This window comes from Prosopis cineraria, unplaced genomic scaffold (genome assembly GCF_029017545.1).
Source record: "Prosopis cineraria cultivar Desert tree isolate PC_DT_omini unplaced genomic scaffold, ASM2901754v1 PC13, whole genome shotgun sequence".
NCBI lineage: Eukaryota > Viridiplantae > Streptophyta > Magnoliopsida > Fabales > Fabaceae > Prosopis > Prosopis cineraria.
In genome coordinates, this window is record NW_026555344.1 from 8276671 (window position 1) to 8295401 (window position 18731).

Sequence of the window (18731 nt, forward strand, 5' to 3'; positions counted from 1 at the left end):
AAATATTATAATACACTTTTCATCACCTAAAGTGGGGTGAGAAGAATGAAAGAAAAATATTTTTATAGGTTATGTTTTCAATTGGCTAAAATTTTAAAGAAAAGGTTTAGGCTCAAAGGGGCTAACAAGGGATAAATTGCATGGGATGGCTATTTGGCTAAGTAGGCTAAAAGAATGCCTAAATCATCTTCATGCAAAGCATATGCAATTATAGTCTCAACTAAGAATCAAGACAAGTTCTAGAGTGGGAGTAGTGATAGCAGAATACACACAAAAAGAGAATAATATTAGGCTCAAATCTTTACAAGCTAAAGGCTATCACATTAATTCATTGAAACCAAACTCATGCCACTTAACTTAAATTCTAAACATAAGATCAATTACTTATCATGCTCAAATGCATTCAAACTAAAATTGTCTTAAATTTGCAACTTCGCACAAATAATTTTTTTTTATTTTTTTATTTTGAAAACAAGAACACAAAAATAAAAAAAAATGAAAACAAGAAAAAAAAATTAGAAACAGCAAAAAAAACCTCCCCCACACTTAAAATCTACAATGTCCTCAATGTAGAACATAGTTCGAAAGATGTATAGGAAAATGTAAATTAAAAGTGAAGAGAAATGATACAACCTGATCGATTAAGTGTTATCTTGGAGGGAAGACTCCTCCACAATGTGTGTCTCAAATCCATCATAAAAATGCTTTAACCGATGCCCGTTAACTTTAAACTTTGCTCCAGTAATTCTGCCATAATCTCTACTCCACCATAAGAAAACACTTTAGTAACTATAAAAGGACCTTCCCATCTAGAACGAAGTTTTCCTGGCATAAGTTTCAATCTGGCATTATAGAGTAACACTTTTTGTCCCACCTTGAACTCTTTTCTAACTATCAGCTTATCATGTATTAACTTGGTCTTTTCCTTGTAGATTCTTGAATTTTCATATGCTTCCAAGCGAAATTCTTCAAGCTCTTGCAATTGATATTTTCTTTGGGCTCCTGCTTTAGTTAAATCCATATTGCACTGCTTTACTGCCCAATAAGCTTTATGCTCAATCTCCACAGGTAAGTGACAAGCTTTCCCAAAAACAAGCCGATAAGGAGACATTCCGATTGGAGTCTTGTAGGCAGTTCTGTATGCCCACAATGCATCATCAAGTCTCTTACTCCAGTCTTTCCTATTAGGTTGCACTGTTTTTTCAAGAATCTGCTTTATCTCTCGATTCGAGACTTCAGCTTGCCCATTAGTTTGGGGGTGATAAGGGGTAGCCATCTTATGCACGACCCCATACTTACCCAATAAACTCTGCATGCTCCGATTACGAAAATGGGTGCCTTGGTCACTGATAATGGCCTTTGGAATACCAAACCTGCAAAAGATATGTGATCTAACAAAATCTACAACAGCAATAGAGTCATCAGTTCTGGTGGCTTTAGCTTCCACCCACTTAGAAACATAATCCACAGCTAGTAAAATGTAAGCAAATCCAAATGAAACAGGAAAAGGTCCCATGAAATCAATACCCCATACATCAAATATTTCACAGAAAAGTAAAGGTTTTTGAGGCATCTCATTTCTACGGGAGATATTTCCTGTATGCTGACATCTAGCACAATGTTTACAAAATGTATATGCATCACGAAATAGAGTAGGCCAGTACAATCCAGAATCAAGAACCTTTCTAGCAGTGCGTTGTGGACCAAAGTGTCCTCCACAAGCAAGTGTGTGACAAAAATGCAATATGGATTCAAACTCAATGTCAGGAATACATCTCCTAATAATCTGGTCACTACATATGCGCCAAAGGTATGGATCATCCCATATGTAATATCTAGCTTCCCTCTTGAACTTATCTAATTGATGTTTCTTTAAATGCACAGGCAATGCAGAGGCAGCTAAGTAATTAACTAAGTCAGCATACCAAGGAGTAACATCATGCATAGCATATAAGCATTCATCAGGAAAATTATCATCAATAGGAATAGAAGGAACCATAGGAGATTCAATGCGACTCAAATGGTCTGCGACAAAATTCTCAGCTCCACTCTTATCCTTTATCTCTAAGTTAAACTCCTGTAGCAAGAGCATCCATCTGACTAATCGTGGCTTTGCATTTGGCTTCCTTAAGAGATACTTTAATGCTGCATGATCAGAAAACACAACAACTTTTGCATTCAAAAGATATGATCTAAACTTATCTAATGCAAAAACAATAGCTAAAAGCTCCTTTTCAGTGGTAGTATAATTGGCTTGGGCTGCATCTAAAGTTCTGGAAGCATAAGCTATGACATGTGATTTCTTATCAACTTTTTGTGAAAGTACTGCGCCAAGAGCATAATTAGAAGCATCACATAATAATTCAAAAGGTAAATCCCAATTTGGCGGTTGAATGATTGGTGGAGTGGTCAATCTCTTCTTTAACTCATCAAATGCTTGCTCACAAGCTTTATCAAATTTGAAATCCACATCTTTCTGCAGCAATCTTGAGAGTGGTAAGGCTATCTTGCTAAAATCCTGTATAAACCTCCTGTAAAATCCTGCATGTCCAAGGAAAGAACGGACCTCTCTAACACTAGTAGGATAAGGTAAAGAAGTAATCACATCTACCTTAGCCTTATCAACTTCTATCCCCCTCTCAGAAACAACATGACCCAATACAATACCTTGTCTAACCATGAAATGACACTTTTCAAAGTTTAATACAAGATTTTTCTCAATACATCGCTCAAGTACTTTATCTAAATTTACTAGACACTCATCAAATGAATCTCCATATACAGTAAAATCATCCATAAAAACCTCTATGCAATAGTCTAGCAAATCTGCAAAAATACTCATCATGCATCTCTGGAATGTGGCTGGGGCATTGCATAATCCAAATGGCATCCTCCTATAAGCAAATGTGCCAAATGGACATGTGAATGTTGTCTTCTCTTGGTCCTCTGGAGCTATGCAAATCTGAAAATAACCTGAAAAACCATCTAGAAAACAGTAGTGAGATTTGCCTGCTAATTTCTCTAGCATTTGATCAATAAAAGGTAAAGGGAAGTGATCCTTCCTGGTTGCATCATTTAGCTTCCTGTAGTCGATGCACATCCTCCAGCTATTTTGCACTCTCATAGGAATCAACTCGTTCTTTTCATTCTTTACAACTGTGATCCCGCTCTTCTTTGGCACTACCTGTACTGGACTCACCCACTGGCTATCAGAAATAGGGTAAATGATACCTGCAGAAAGAAGTTTTGTTACCTCCTTTTTGACCACATCAATGATAAGTGGGTTAAGCCTCCTTTGAGGTTGCCTACATGGCTTTGCACCGTCTTCCATTAAGATCCTATGCATGCATATATCTGGACTGATGCCTGGAATGTCAGCTAGTGTCCATCCTATAGCTTTCTTGTGCTTTCTCAGTACCTCTAACAATTTTACCTCTTGGCAAGGATCAGAATCCTTTGCTATAATAATCGGTAATTTCTTACCTTCATCTAAGAATGCATATTTCAAATGTTCTGGTAGATCTTTCAATTCAAGTATAGGTGGCTGCTGAATAGAGGGAACTAGCTTGTCGATAGTTAGCTCATCAACTCCACAAACCTGCATTCCATCAAAAGAAGCAGCAGTATCTTGTTCTAGAATACTAGAATTATCATTATTAATAGAATTACATGACATAGAGTTGATAGCAAAGTCTATAGTTCTTTCAGAGTCAGAAGCAATCATATCAGAGTCACTAGAAGTTTCAATGCCAATATCATGCATGGATTTGAATAACTCAACAATATCATCAGAACCAGAACAGTCAGAAGAATCTTCATAAATAATAGAGTCAGAACAATGTGTATTGCTATCTAAATCAACAATCTCAAGAGAACTAGAAACCATCTCATTGTAAAGCTCATCATATGTATCATCAATTAACATATCAAGCATGCTCACATTAATAACAGAATGATCCTCTATAGGATGTTTCATAGCCTCTAAAAGATTAAATTGAACAACACGTCCTGCAAATTCCATGGAAAGAGTACTATCTTTAACATTAATGATAGTATTAGCTGTCTTAAGAAATGGCCTACCCAAAATCAGTGGTGGTGGCCCATGACTATCATTTTTACCCATATCCAAAATATAAAAATCAGCAGGAAAGACTAAATCTTTTACCTTAACTAGAATGTCTTCAAGCATACCACTAGGATAGGCAAGTCTCCTGTCTGCTAATTGGACAATAATCCCGGCTGGCTTCATCTCACAACCCTGCAAAGAAGAAAATAGAGACTTGGGCATAACATTTATCGCTGCACCAAGATCAATCAAAGCGTTAGAAAATTCTAAATTTCCTATAGTACAGGGTATAGTGAAACTCCCTGGATCTTTGCATTTTAAGGGCATAGGGGGTTGGCACTGCATTCCTTCATGAAATAAAGCTGATACACTTCTTCCTAGATTGACCTTCTCGTTAGCTTTGAATCTTCTCTTGTTCGTGCATAGGTCTTTCAAGAACTTTGCATATTTAGGAATTTGCTTTACTGCCTCCAAAAGGGGAATATTGACTTCAACCTTCTTGAAAACATCAAGCACTTCTTTCTCCAATTCAGCTTCCTTTAACTTTTGCTTTGAGTCTCCCTATTTGGGAATGGAAGGATCTTCCTTGGTTCCTTTTCTTCATTAGCCTCCTCAAGTGTGACTTGTGTTGCTGCAGCCGACTTATTCTTGATAGATGTTGTGGAGGGCTCTGGAAGCTCCTTTCCACTTCTAAGAGTGATAGCACTAACATTACTACAATTAGGATTTACAACTGTTTGAGAAGGCAACTTTCCAGAACCTTGACTCTTCAATTCATTAACGGAGGTGGACAACTGCCCAATTTGATTCTCCAATTTTTGGATTACTGTCTCAGTGCGTTGTTGAAATTGAATGTTATTAGTTGCCATTTGCTTCATTAACTCTTCTAGACTTGGTCCATCATTTTTAGACCCTGAAATAGGAGTAGATTGCCTCATTGGTTGCATAGGCTGTGAATTTTGACCTGTAGCATTATATTGTTGTTGTTGGCTTCCTCCATATCTGAAATTAGGGTGATCTCTCCACCCTGGATTATAAGTGTTAGAGAAAGGATCATATTTTTGGCCCTGTTGCATAGATCTAGTTGGAAAAATCCCAGCACAATTCTCAACTCTATCATCCAACTGTGGGCATTGATCAGTAGTGTGTGTGGCTAAAAAAACAGATGCCACATAGAGGCCCAACTAAGGCAGAAGATGTGGTAGCTTGCTGAGGATTATAAAATTGAGGTTGTGCACACGTCTGTGAGGGATACGCCTGTGGAAAAGTTGGCACTGCTGGTGAATTCATTAATTTTTGTTGTGTTAAGGCAATGTGCCGAACCATGCTAGAGAGCTCCTCCATCTTGTTCTCAAATTTAGGATCATATTGTGGTGTTGGAATCTCATTCACCCCCTTAACTGCTTGGTTAGCTCGTGTCCCAAATTGTTGAGAATTTTGTGCCATCTTAGAAATGAGATTCATGGCATCAGTTGGAGTAAGTTCTACCAAAGCACCACCAGCTGCGGCATCAACAAACCACCTATCTGTTGGTAAGAGACCTTCATAAAAATGTTGAACCAGCTGCTGATCAGGTATTTGATGGTGAGGGCAGCTAGCACATAATTTCTTAAATCTCTCCCAATATTCATGAAATGTCTCCCCAGTCATCTGACGAATCCCACAAATATCCTTTTTAATTGCAGCTGTGCGAGAGGCAGGGAAGAATTTTTCTAAGAATAACTGTGTCATTTGATCCCAAGATGTAATGGCACCTGGTTGCAAGTAATACAACCAATCTTTTGCCACTCCATCCAATGAAAAAGGAAAAGCCCTCAATTTGATTTGCTCTTCTGAAACTCCTTGAGGCTTCATGGTGGAGCACACAATATGAAATTCCTTCAAGTGCCTATTCGGGTCCTCTCCTGTAAGACCATGAAATTTAGGTAGCAAATGTACTAAACCAGATTTCAATTCAAAACTAGCATTTGCATCTAAATTAGGATATTGAATGCATAAATTTTGATAGTGTGCATTAGGAGCAGCCAATTCTTTAATTGTTCTATTACCATTATTATTTTCAGCCATATTTTCCAACTTAACTGTAGAGTCTAAGTCAGATTTAGAATCACTAATAATGCTATCAATCAATTCAGACAAAATTTCAGAGATCACACTATCCCTAATTTTACGGTGCTTTTGATTTTTACGGTTAGTACGACAAGTTCTCTCAATCTCAGAGTTCAAATCAATTAATTTATCTTGTAAAGATCTTGTCATGCACTAATAAACTGGAAAAACAATGAAAAACACCTAAAACAAGTAAAGACAAAAAATAATAATAAATCTTGAAAAAAATAAAAAATACTAGAGAAAAAAAATAAAAAAAAATAAAAATAATGAGAAAGAAGAAAAAAAAACTAATAACCAAACTCAAAAAGTTAACACCTTTGACTCCCCGGCAACGGCGCCAAAATTTTGACACTACTGTCGAATAGCACCAAAATTAACAAAAACTAGATTTTGCAGTAAAGTGCAACCTAGGTCGTCTCCCTAAGAGTCAATAGAGTAACTATTTAAATTATGATTATGAAAAGGTAAATAATGGGGGGGTTTTTTTATGATGAAATTAAAAACTAAATTATAAATAAATAAATAGAGAAAATTCAATTAAGAAAATTACCGACAACAAGCAGCGCAATCAATCACAACCCAATCACCTAAATTTAACCTTCCTCGTCTACAAAATAAATTAATTTTATTCAACTTTATTATTCTGGTTTCATTATAATATTTCTCAAATTATCATTCAAGAATTAAACAAGAAGTTAAGTTATAGATTAATTGAAATCTCCTTTAACCCACAACCTAACAATTGTTTTATAGCCACACCAAAAACAAAGCATGGATAATCACCCAAGCCAAGCCAAATTACTCTTACAATGCTATATCAATCGATTATAGCAATTAAAACCTCAGATAAAATTTATAACTCAAAAATTATGCAATAAAGCTACTCTAATCAGTAATAGTAATTAAAGCATAAAATTTAGAGGTAGAGAGAAGAAGAGAAAATTGGAATAAAGCTAAAATAAAATCTTTCCTGAATATTAAAGACTCTGATTAAAATTTAGGATCATGGTTTGTGATTGATCACACCAAAAAAAAATTAGCTCTCCATAGAATTAAAAATCAAACAACATGAAATGAAAAATTGAGAAGCCATCACCCAAGAAATTGGAAGAAGGAAAGACGAATGGCGATCACTGCTCTGTTTCCCTTCTTTCGTTTTTTTTTTCCCAGATCGTGCTTCCTCTCCGTCCCCCATCTATTCATATATATATATATATATGAAAAGTGGACCCTAATTAAAAATTACACTAAATAATCCAAAATAAATTCAAATAAAATTTTAAAGATTTGATTCTTGATTTGATCTCCAAGCATGCCCATATTCTTCTTATCCAAAATATTCTTCATCAATATCTTTCAAATTGAATCTAGAAAATCTGCACAAATAAAATAAAATTAAATAGCACCTGTGCAAAAATATTAAAGATATTATTTATATTTTAAAATCAAAGATTTAGTTAGTTAAAATTCCAAAACTGAATATTAGCTAATAAAATCAAATAATATCTAATTAAACTCAATTAGCCTTAAATAAATAATTAAAAGTCTAAATTAAAAGAATAAAAATATATAAAATTATCATTTATCAATTATACATTAGGGTCTCTACTTGCTGATGGAGAATTCAAGTACTAACAAGTTTAAACATGCAATATTCCAAGGTTTTTCAAATAACGCAGATGGATGGATCCCTCCACCTAAAGGCTATGTTTGTGTGTGTGTGAATGCTTCCATTCACCAGCAAGGAGATGCCATTTGTGAGGGAGTGTTCCAAAACGAACAGGAAGATTGGATTCTGGGCTTCAGACGTGAATTAGGGAGAGCAATCATCTCAGTTGCTGAACTTCTCGCTATAAGAATAGGATTGGAGATTTGTCACCAACAAAAATTTCAGAAAATCAAACTGTTCTCTGATTCATTAGAAGCCATCAATATGCTTTCTGGGGATTATCATTCTGATTCTTCATTTAATGAAGTAACGGCAATTCATGATCTTATTTATAGCAATTGGGACTTTGTCATAAAACAAACGTCCAGAGAGAATTTGAATTGTGCTAATTACTTAGCTAAGACTGCTTACACTGTTGGAGCGAACACTATTTTACTTTGGAACCGTCCCTTAGGTTGTTTAGACATCTTGTTGTTAGATAAGAGGAATGCTTAATTTCTCTTTGCTTTTGTAATTCAAGCTTTGGCTTGCTTTTGTAACTCAAAATAAAATAATAATAATAATCACAAAGTCATCCTCTCTTTATGAACGATTGTCTCAGCTTTGTTTTACATCGGATTTTCAGCTTCTCAATAAGTGAAAGGATTAAGCTCCACACAATTTCTATTGCTTGCTTTAAACCGATGTTCTTTCAACTGCAAGATAGCTACCAAAGTCAATCTATCATCAACATCTTGGCTTTCAACTCGATAAATTCTCCTCGCTCAAGTTCAAAATCTTTTCCAACCATTGTTAACACTTGACTATTTTGTTAGGTGTTTCTAAAAAAAAATTTGATTTTTAGTTTACATTTTTGTGTCGCTGGGGTGCTGTATGGACTTTAGCTTGATCATTTGGGGGGAAAAAAGTAGCGTATGTTTGCCTGATAGCCAAAAAGACATGCTGGTCAAGATCATTATTCATTAGTACCATGCTTATATATAATATTGAAAAAATCACAATCAAGGACTGACTACTAGAGAAAATTAATGATGTTGTAGAATCAAATGATTTTGATATTACTTTGACAAACCCAAATACTTACCTTTGTTGTGAAAAGACAAAACTACCCTTCATATGTATATTATACACTCTTTTAACAATAACTCTACATTTTAAAAAAAAAAGTCTCATTCATATTTTAATAACAATCAATTCTCTTATCAATAACTCTAAAAAACTAACATGGTGGTGGAGATGAACATGTTGTAATTTGGTAAATAAGTCCCATTTTTATTTTAACAATAATTAATTCCTTCATTAACAACTAGAAAATATTAATTTGGTAGAGAAGTTATTGTAATCTGGTGAATAAGTCTCTATTCAAGGAAAAAAAATAAGTTTCATTTTTTATAACAACAATCAATTTCCCAATCACAATAAAAATTCATCAAGGATAGTTTTGTCTTTTCATAACAAAATTTTTATTATATTAAGGTCATTTGGTCCTGTAACGTAATTAATTATCTCCACTGGTTCTTGATTGTGATTTTTCCTATATTGTTTAAGATCAACTAATATTTTTTTTTCATAACAAGATCAACTAACATTGAAAAAGGAAAATGATTACAAACAAAAGCATAATTAATAACCAAGCCCGATATATGAATTTCAAGCTGAAATATGAACATAGAAAAACAATAGCCTAAAGCAAACATATATATAAAACATGAATAACCGAGCCCGGTATATGAATTCCAAGTAGAAATCTTGTGTGTACTGTAGCCCCTTATAATCAATATTCCTTCGTCTGTAACATTCTTTTTTCTTTTTACATTGAATATTTTTTTTACGGTTTTATCCTTCCTCTCTGAAAAATTAAAAAAAAAAATTTGAATTCCCATCTTACAGCACCGTCTAGACATACACCACGTATCAAGAGCCCTAAGTTTATTTGATACTTAAAGCTTCTGATCATAATTTGACCAAAAAAAAAAAAAGCCGTTATCTCTCCTTAGGGCTTTTTTGCCTCAGCTATGTCTCACCGGGCACCAATATGTAATCAATTTATCAATTAAGAAAATTAAGATTAATTTTATAACTTAATTGTTTTTTACCTGACTTATTTTTTAAATAGTAATGAGTTCAAATATTATAATCATTAAAAGAGTGTAATATAATATAAGCCAAAGAATAAGTTTAGTCGTTTGATTTTATACAATGTTTCATTTTAGTCCATTAACTATATCAAGTGTCTTTTTAATTCTTTAATATTAACACTGTTAGTTTTATCTCAATAAATTTTTACATTAAATTTTAAAATATTAACAAAATATTTTTAAATGTTAACATATTAAATTTAATTTTTTTAAAATAACAATGATTGATACAAAAATTAATTATTTGAAACTAAAGATATTATGATTAAAAAGTTAAAAAGATACTTTACAAAATTAAATGACCAAATCAAAATTTTATATAAGTTAAAATACTAAAAGTATACTTTAACTTATAATATAATATAATCTATGTTTCAATTATCGCTCACCAACTGCTCGATTTAAATCAAAAAAATCTTATATAAAGTTAAAGTGGATTGAGTTGAAGCTAAGCCGCCATTGAATTAGAATTTGAAGACAATTTTCAGAGAAAACCACACAATATAAACTTGATATAAATAAAGGACAAAAAGATTGTTAAAAAACAGAAAAACTACAAATTGGACTATTCAGGAGCTCACTCCATTTTTGAACCTTTACATGTATATTATATGATTCAGTATCATTTTCCTTTGAATGGGTGCAATGAATATCTCAATTATAACTATTGCATGTCATTAATACTTAAAAATTGCCAATATATATATACATATATTTCCTTTTGAAAATTCAAGATCAAAATATCCCTTGCTTATGAAGTCTCCTCCAAGAATTTAAAATTTGATACTTTTGTATTATTATATGACCAAAATTGCTGACAATTGTTTGATTAAATTAATTATTTATTATCGTACTACATGAGATACTTATTAAGTGAATTAACTTAGGAAACTCACGGGATCCAAATTTCATATTTTATCTTTTTTTTTGGTCAGAAGATGTTAATAGCTATAGTGCAAATGCAAATATTTTTAAGCTTATTCATGTTTAGTGTAACCAAGATCTATATATATTTAACAAGATATAAAATTATAAGTTATAATATTATTGATTTATTTTCATTGTGCTATTTTTATGTATAATTATCTTTTATATAAAATGTATATATGCATTTAATATTTTTTATTTAATTATTACACTATCAATTTAACCACTGATCAAACCAATTAAATTACAAAGTCATTATCATTTTGGTTTGATGTCCAATTCAACTTTAAATATCGATATAGGGAAAATATTAAAAGGTCACATATATCAATAATATCAATATGCCATAATTTAATATATTATGAAAATTCTAAATTTTAAACAAATTTATTTTACTCTTTGTTTTGTAAAAAATATTGATTTAATTGTTCAATTTTTAAAATATTATCTTATTTTGATTTAAAAAAAAAAGAAAGAAAGAAATCAAGGAGCAGAGTGGACGATTTGTTTAATATATATTAATAAGTCTACCATCCTTATCAATCGCTAGGCTAGATCGATAAGAACGTGGGATTGATGATAAGACCTATTGTCAATTTGCCATCCTCGAGATAAAATATGTTTGAAATTTAGGATTATTTTAATTTATTTTCTCCCAGAAAACAAAAACGACACACCGTACACTAGACAATGTGCCGTACTTCCGTTCCCGTTGACTTTGAAAGTTGAAACACCATGTGCCTGTGAACGCCACTTGTTTTATTTAATAAAATAATAATAATAATATTATTATTAACAATACCGACAGATTGCCCACTTTGTTTGAAATTTTATTTTATTTGTCATAGCCACCTTTGTTGGAACTTTGATTATTGCGTTATAAAAAACGCGGCCAATCAGCTCATTTGACGGGACTCCAAAAAAAGATTAGAAAAAACAAATAAATAAAAGAACATTTTATAAACATGATGCATATCCACAGAATCACGCAATCATGTTATTGACTTTTAAGAGTAAGAAAAATTAATTTCAGGGGAGCCAATTTTTGTTGCTGAAATTTTTGCTTGTTTTGTGGAATGTAAGAATATTATTCAAGATTTTTTATTTTTGTAGGTGTGAAAGTGATGTTACCCCGAACCCCGTTTATTTGTTTACTACGTGTTCTTAATTAACTTTAATATTAACTATTAACTAATAATTATAAAAGACAGTCGATAAGCTTTCTATGAAGATTATTTCTGAATGTACGACTCATTCGTTGTTAAATTATTTTGCGTGATTTGGATGGGGTTAAATAAAATAAATTACACTACAACTTGTTGGATATTTTGTTAAAATTAAATCTTTTAAAAAGATTGTATATATTTATTTGTATAATCTCACCCACTCGTTTTGCCCTTCTTATCTCTCTTACTTCAAAATTGTTATCTTCGAACTTAAATACAAGTCATAGTTAATCACCTCCATAAGCCATATGCATATGTGAAAAAAGTCCTAAAAAATAGTTTAACTTTTTTACAGTTACCCCAAATTGTAATTATTTTTCACACTGGTCCCTAATAAATGTTTACTTTTTAACATGAATTTAGTCATCCTCAATCTCTTCTCTAATCTCTCTTTCATTAACTAATTGGAGGTAGTTATAAAAGTACCATTTAATTATCCAAACATTTTACAGTATAACTTAAATTTTGAAAGGGAGTATTTCATAAGCTTTTGACTTGAAGAAAAATTAAATCCTTTCTTTAGGAAAACCTATTTTTTAATATTATTTTTTTACGTAATTGATTTTTAATAATATCATTTCAAATATCATATAATTATTAAAAATAGTGTACTGCATAAGTCATGCGCAATATTTACTAAACGATTCAATAACAAAAAGAACATATAAAAAAGAGGCCATATATAAGGATAAAACAACAATATACATCAACATCAATATATTATAATTATATTAATTTGATTTCTTGAGTGATATCTCAGCTAATTAAAATTCAAATTGAAATATACTAGAAAATCAAAGAGAAAAGGCCAGTCAACGTCATGCCTTTCTGGATCGATAGGAACACTGGGAAATGATAGGAGCTATTGGCATCATCGGAGGGAAAAATGCTGAACAATTAGGAATTTTTATACTAGAAAAGAAAACGACATGCCGTACTCGGTCACTCAATATCTTGTGGATTTGAACGAGGATGGAGGTACAGAGAAGGAGGAATTAGTAAGGGATGGCCCTCCTAACTTTTTTAATTTTTTTTAGTAAAATATAAAAATTATATAAATATATTATAACAATTTTGAGACACTTGATGAAATTTTTATTTTAATTTTATAATAATTTTTTATGCATATATAATCCAACCGTTTTAATACGTTAAAGATATAGTTGTTAACTTATTATAGGATTGATTTATTTTCAACAAAATAATATTATAATAATTATTTTTAAAATATTGATGTTATTTGATTTTTTTTCATTTTATATTTGATAAAAGAAATTATGAAAACTATTATTAATAATCTTTGTCAAGTACTGCAACAAAAATCCCAATATATATTAAATGATATATGTTTGATATTTATCATAAAATTACTTATTCAAAAGTTAAGAGGCTATGGTTAAGATATATTCTTCTAAAAAAATTATTTTTTGTGATTATGAAGTTATTAAAATATATTATATGAATAATTTTTACTATGATATACTTAAATCTTGTCGAAATAATAAATTTGTAACAGCTGAGCATAATTATCATGTTGATATATTTATTTATTATAATTATCAATTGAAACAATTCAATAATAAATTTAGTAAGTAAGTGATAGAGTTTTTTAGATTGAATAGAATTTTAAATCCAAGGATGCACTTAAATTATTCAATATTCATGAAAAAGGTAAAATAGATTCCAATTGAATGATAGTTTATATTAAGAAGACAATTATTAAAAATTTTATTGTTGACATGATAATTAGTTATTCTTATGTTATGAAAAATTGATGAGTAAAACTTTAAAAAAATAAAGGTATATATTTATTTTTGTTATATATATGTAAAATTAAATATGGATATATGCATTAAAATATTTATATTATGTTAATGATATATATATATATATATATATATATTAATTTTCTTTCAATTATCAAATATGCTTTATTATCTCGACTCTCAATAAAATTTTCTAGCTCCACCCCTAAACTACTACATGCCTTTCTTTTCTTTTGCCACAAGACAACCACTATACCAGATTTGTCCCACTTTGAATTGATGAGATTTTAATGGTGTTCAAACTAATTTGAATAGTCAGAGTATGATTCTTTTGAGCAAAAGCTCTGCCATCAATATTGCTATATTTTCAAAGCTCGAACTCAATATTTTTAATTAAGTTGATACAATTTTCTTATTAATTGAACCAAACATTCAGTGATTACAAGCATATTTGCCTTTAAATGCTGGTTCGTTGATTTAGTTTATTTATAATAAAAATAAAAAAATAATCCCCTGCAAATGAGTTTGAACTTTGTAACTTCGAATTCCTTAGGCCAATCATCTTTTAAGAATAAAATTGCCTATCTACTTACTTGACCCAATTTCAAAAAAATAAAAAAAAATTATAAACATAATGCACGTCTTCATTAAAAGAAAATGAACGATGCATATTTACACTTTCACACCAGCATGATATCGAATTTTAAATGTCCAGATTCATTGATTCTCCATACAAGGTTCTGAGTATTCTAATGAAGTCTTGATGTTTGTTTAATTTAAGTGTCTTGATTAACTACTAATTATTAAAAGACTGAATCTTTCAAAATAAAATATATTGACAGAATATTGCGTCATCGTGACGATGATTATTCCATGAAGATTTTCAAGTGTAGTACGGTTTGATCCTTGTTAAAATATTGGGCGTGAGTTAGACCCATAGATGGGATTAAATAAAATAATTATACCCTGATAAATAACTATATATTTTGTTTTTTTGTTGGTCACATCTGAATATGGTTCATCCAAGTCGAGTAGGCCACTCTGTTATTTCGTTAGCTTTCCGATTGCGTGTTAATTTCTTTTTTAAAAAAAGTCAAATTGAATTTCATCAGTACATGATCCAGCTGGCCACTTCATTATCCAGAGAAAGTAAATGAAACTTGTTGAATTAATTAATCATAACAAAAATGGAAAAATTATATGGAACGAGCAACCAAAGGATTGACAATAAACGGTTTATTATCTTTCTTTTTTATATTTTCATTCTCTATTCTCTTCGTGGAGCACCCCTCACCAAGGTACGTAAAACCGGACCGGTCATTAAACCGGTCATGGCACTGGGTCACGGGTTAGTGGTTCAATCAGGGTTGAACCGGGGGTTGAACCGGTGGCAAACCGGTCATGATTAAAATAATACAATTTAAATAAAAAGACATTAATTATAAAAACATTCAACCAAATCCAACCACTCAAAAGTCTAACAATAATAAAATACTATATTTTTGGACTTAGCATGCTCTATCTCTAATTTTTTATTTTTTGACTTTAATTTTACTTTTTTTTGTTATTTTTTTCCGAACTCAGAGCTGTGAAAAATTAAAAATGAAAAAAAAAAATCAAAAACGACGTCGTTTTGGGGTAAAAGTCTGAAAAAATATTAACCCGGTTAACCCAGTCAACCCACCGGGTTATCCGGGTTATACCGGGTTGAACCCGGGTTGACCGGGTTACACCGGTTCACTCCCTCACCGGGTTAAGTGCAAACCCAGACCGGACAGGGGACCGGTTCACCGGTTTCCGGGTTGACCCGGCCGGTCCGGTCCGGTTTTCAATACCATGCCCCTCACAGGCTTATTTGACCCAAACTCCAACAAGTAAAAACAACATTTTAAAAGCATGATAATATAATCCACACTCACGCAAACGTGCTATTAACTTTTAAGCATAGGACAATTTTTATAATACACTCCTCTGATTCTATTTATAGGATAAAGAGAGAAAAAAAATTTAATTTAATTGATAAGGTACTTGTCATTGTCAATGTTTCTTTTTATATTTTTATCTTTATCAAATATTTTGAATAAAAACATCAGTAATGAGATTTAAGAATATTTATTTAAAACAAAAATAAAAACTTGTTAAATTTTAAAATAAAATTAATGACGTTTAAATTTTTTTTTTAGTGGAACGCACTAAAAGTCACTTAGAAAAAGAGAGAGTATATTTTGCGCAATCAGAATGCAACTACAGAGAGATCCGGCATAAGGGATACACATGGGCGCAACCATCTGATGAGTAGTTTTTTTCTTGTTGGGAGGGTGCCATGCTGGTATATTAAGAAATATTAAATTATTCAAGTATGAATCAGCTTGAATTCAATGGTGAAGCCACGTTTGGTTATAAGCGTGGGTAAATGCACTCCATCATTTTAGAGAAAATTATAAATAGGATATATATGTAAATTTTGTAACTTTATATCATCTATTATGTCGTTAGTATTTTGTACCTCTAAAATAAATAAAAACATTTGGACTCAAAAACTTATTAGATAGGCAATACTTTGATGAGGACTAAATAAAAATTTGACCCTTGAATTACAAGTTCAAGAGCATCTAAAACCCTAAATTTATTTTTGGTGTAATATTTTCTTTAAACTTTTAAAAACAATGCAATATAATGTTTATACTTAACAAAAGTCAACTTTGAACGTCAATCAAAAAATGATCATGAAAATTTTTTTTTGATTCTTTTTTTAATTTTTGGGGTCATTCTCTATAATTTAAATTTTTTAATCCTTTTCTGTCATTCTTTGGTTTATCATTAATTAGAGTTAACTTTTATTAATAGTAGGCGTTATGTTACACTATTTTTAAAAATTAAAAGAAAACATTGTACAAAAAAAAAGTTTAAGATCCTTGATGCTCTTGAATTTATAGTTTAGATGCCGAATTATCCTTTAACCTTTATAATGATAGACCATATTAATATATTTAATATAATTTTTTTAAAAGAAAAATGATGATCAAGCTATTTATGTTGTTACTCTACGCATTAAAAAATATAAAGTATTTTTTAAGAGATTGAATATTTAAAAATGTAAGAAATTTTTAATATTTTTAAATGTAATCATTGCCTTTTAGAGTGAAACACTCTATTAAATAGAAGTAAATATAAAAAGATAGTATTAGTTTAAAAATAAGCAACTATTTTATTGGGAGTAAAATTTAATTAAAAATTCCTTTTATTTTTTAATGAAGGGAGTATAATTTTAATTTTAGTGTAATTTTTTTAATTATTTAAATTATTTTTTTAAAAAAATTAATTTTAAAATTAAATTACCTTGCACCTCCTAACTTAGAGTCTAGGCTCTGCCATTGCTTGAATTGATATGAAAAGTTTTAAATAAGATAAAATTAGACTTAATAACTAATATATAATAAATAAAGGAAAAAAAACTCTTAAACTTAAGTATTGAAATTTGATTTTTAAATTAAGGCATGGTTTTATTTCATCACTTTTGCTTATTTGTTCTGTTCTCTATTTTAGACGGTCACTTCTTATTCCCAACAAGAGATTCTAATTTAAAATTATAAAGATTATATATATTTGGCCAATCCTTGATCGGAAGGAACACGGGATATGATAATCTCTATTCACGTCATGCAACTAGAAGAAGCTTGACAATTGAGAGAGTATTTTATAACCGCCAATTTACCGTAAGTTAAAATTTTATTTTATAGAATAAATGTCAAATATTTGGCCCACCCATAAGGGGGAAAAACCATTAACCCCAAAAGCATTTTTATAAACACGATTTTCCCGCACTACTGTTGGCCTTGACAATATTATTGGAGATGTAATGTCCCTTTTCCTATCCGCATTATTATTTTTCCAACGCATTCTTATTTTTTTTTGTAAAATATTGTAGAAATTTTATCGTTATTTAAATTTTTTGCAGTTGTGTATGTGGCCTTTTGATGGATGGTTATGTCACGATGTTCTAATTATGAATATGATTTTTGAAATTGAAATTGTTCTAATCTACTTCTAGAAGAATTCCAAGTGTACGGTTTGAATCAATGTTAAAATATTGAGCGTGTGAGCTGGATGTAATTAAACAAAAAGTATTGGACTCTAATAAATAATTATAATTTTTGTCATGTATGATCCATCCAAGTCAAGTACTTACAAAACATGTGTATTTTTTTGAAAAATGAAGTTGCTTAAGCATTATTCTATTTTTGAATGAAAAGGCTTGTTTGGTTTGTTAAATATGGGCCGCCTAGCAAGAGTTCATCATAATAAATATGGTATTGAATTAGATTCACTATTCACCTGTCATCACTAGTCACTCGGCATCTTTTGTGAAAAAAAAAAATGAGAATGATGTTAAAATTTTACACAAAAAAATTAATTATTATAAGGTCCATTAATAATTGAATTAAACTATATTGACAACACAATCAGTTGTCAATATAGTTTAGTTCAATTGTCAATGGACCTTGTAGTAATTAATTTTCTTACGTGATATCTAACTATAATTCTTTCAAAAAAAAATAACCTCACCTGTCATCACTATTCACTGTCCTATTCATTTGGCATCTTTTGTGAAAAAAGAAAAAAAATCTCACCTGTCATCAATAGCTTACTGTCTTCAGGCCAATATATATATATATTACTGTCATTATATTATCTGTTATTTTTTTTTTTTAACCTTCTCTTGGCAGAATTTTGTTTGAACCCTTTGAGTGTAAAGAAAAAGCATGAATCCCATTGAAATGATCCGGCACAGGCGGCTTTTGCCGTTTATGACACTCGCCACGCCAA

At 30.7% G+C, this 18731-nt stretch overlaps 1 protein-coding gene and 1 non-coding gene across 2 annotated transcripts; both read left to right on the forward strand.

Annotated features, from left to right (window-relative positions):
* The first annotated feature begins 5642 nt into the window (after positions 1-5642).
* Positions 5643-5747, forward strand: LOC129291922 (small nucleolar RNA R71). Its single transcript, XR_008588815.1, has one exon. It is a non-coding gene; the product is annotated as a small nucleolar RNA R71 (small nucleolar RNA).
* Positions 5748-7793: 2046 nt separating this feature from the next.
* On the forward strand, positions 7794-8342 carry LOC129289853 (uncharacterized). The gene has a single exon (XM_054926618.1). It carries the CDS (start codon positions 7794-7796, stop codon positions 8340-8342), a length of 549 nt encoding a protein of 182 aa, XP_054782593.1.
* The last annotated feature ends 10389 nt before the right edge of the window (positions 8343-18731 follow it).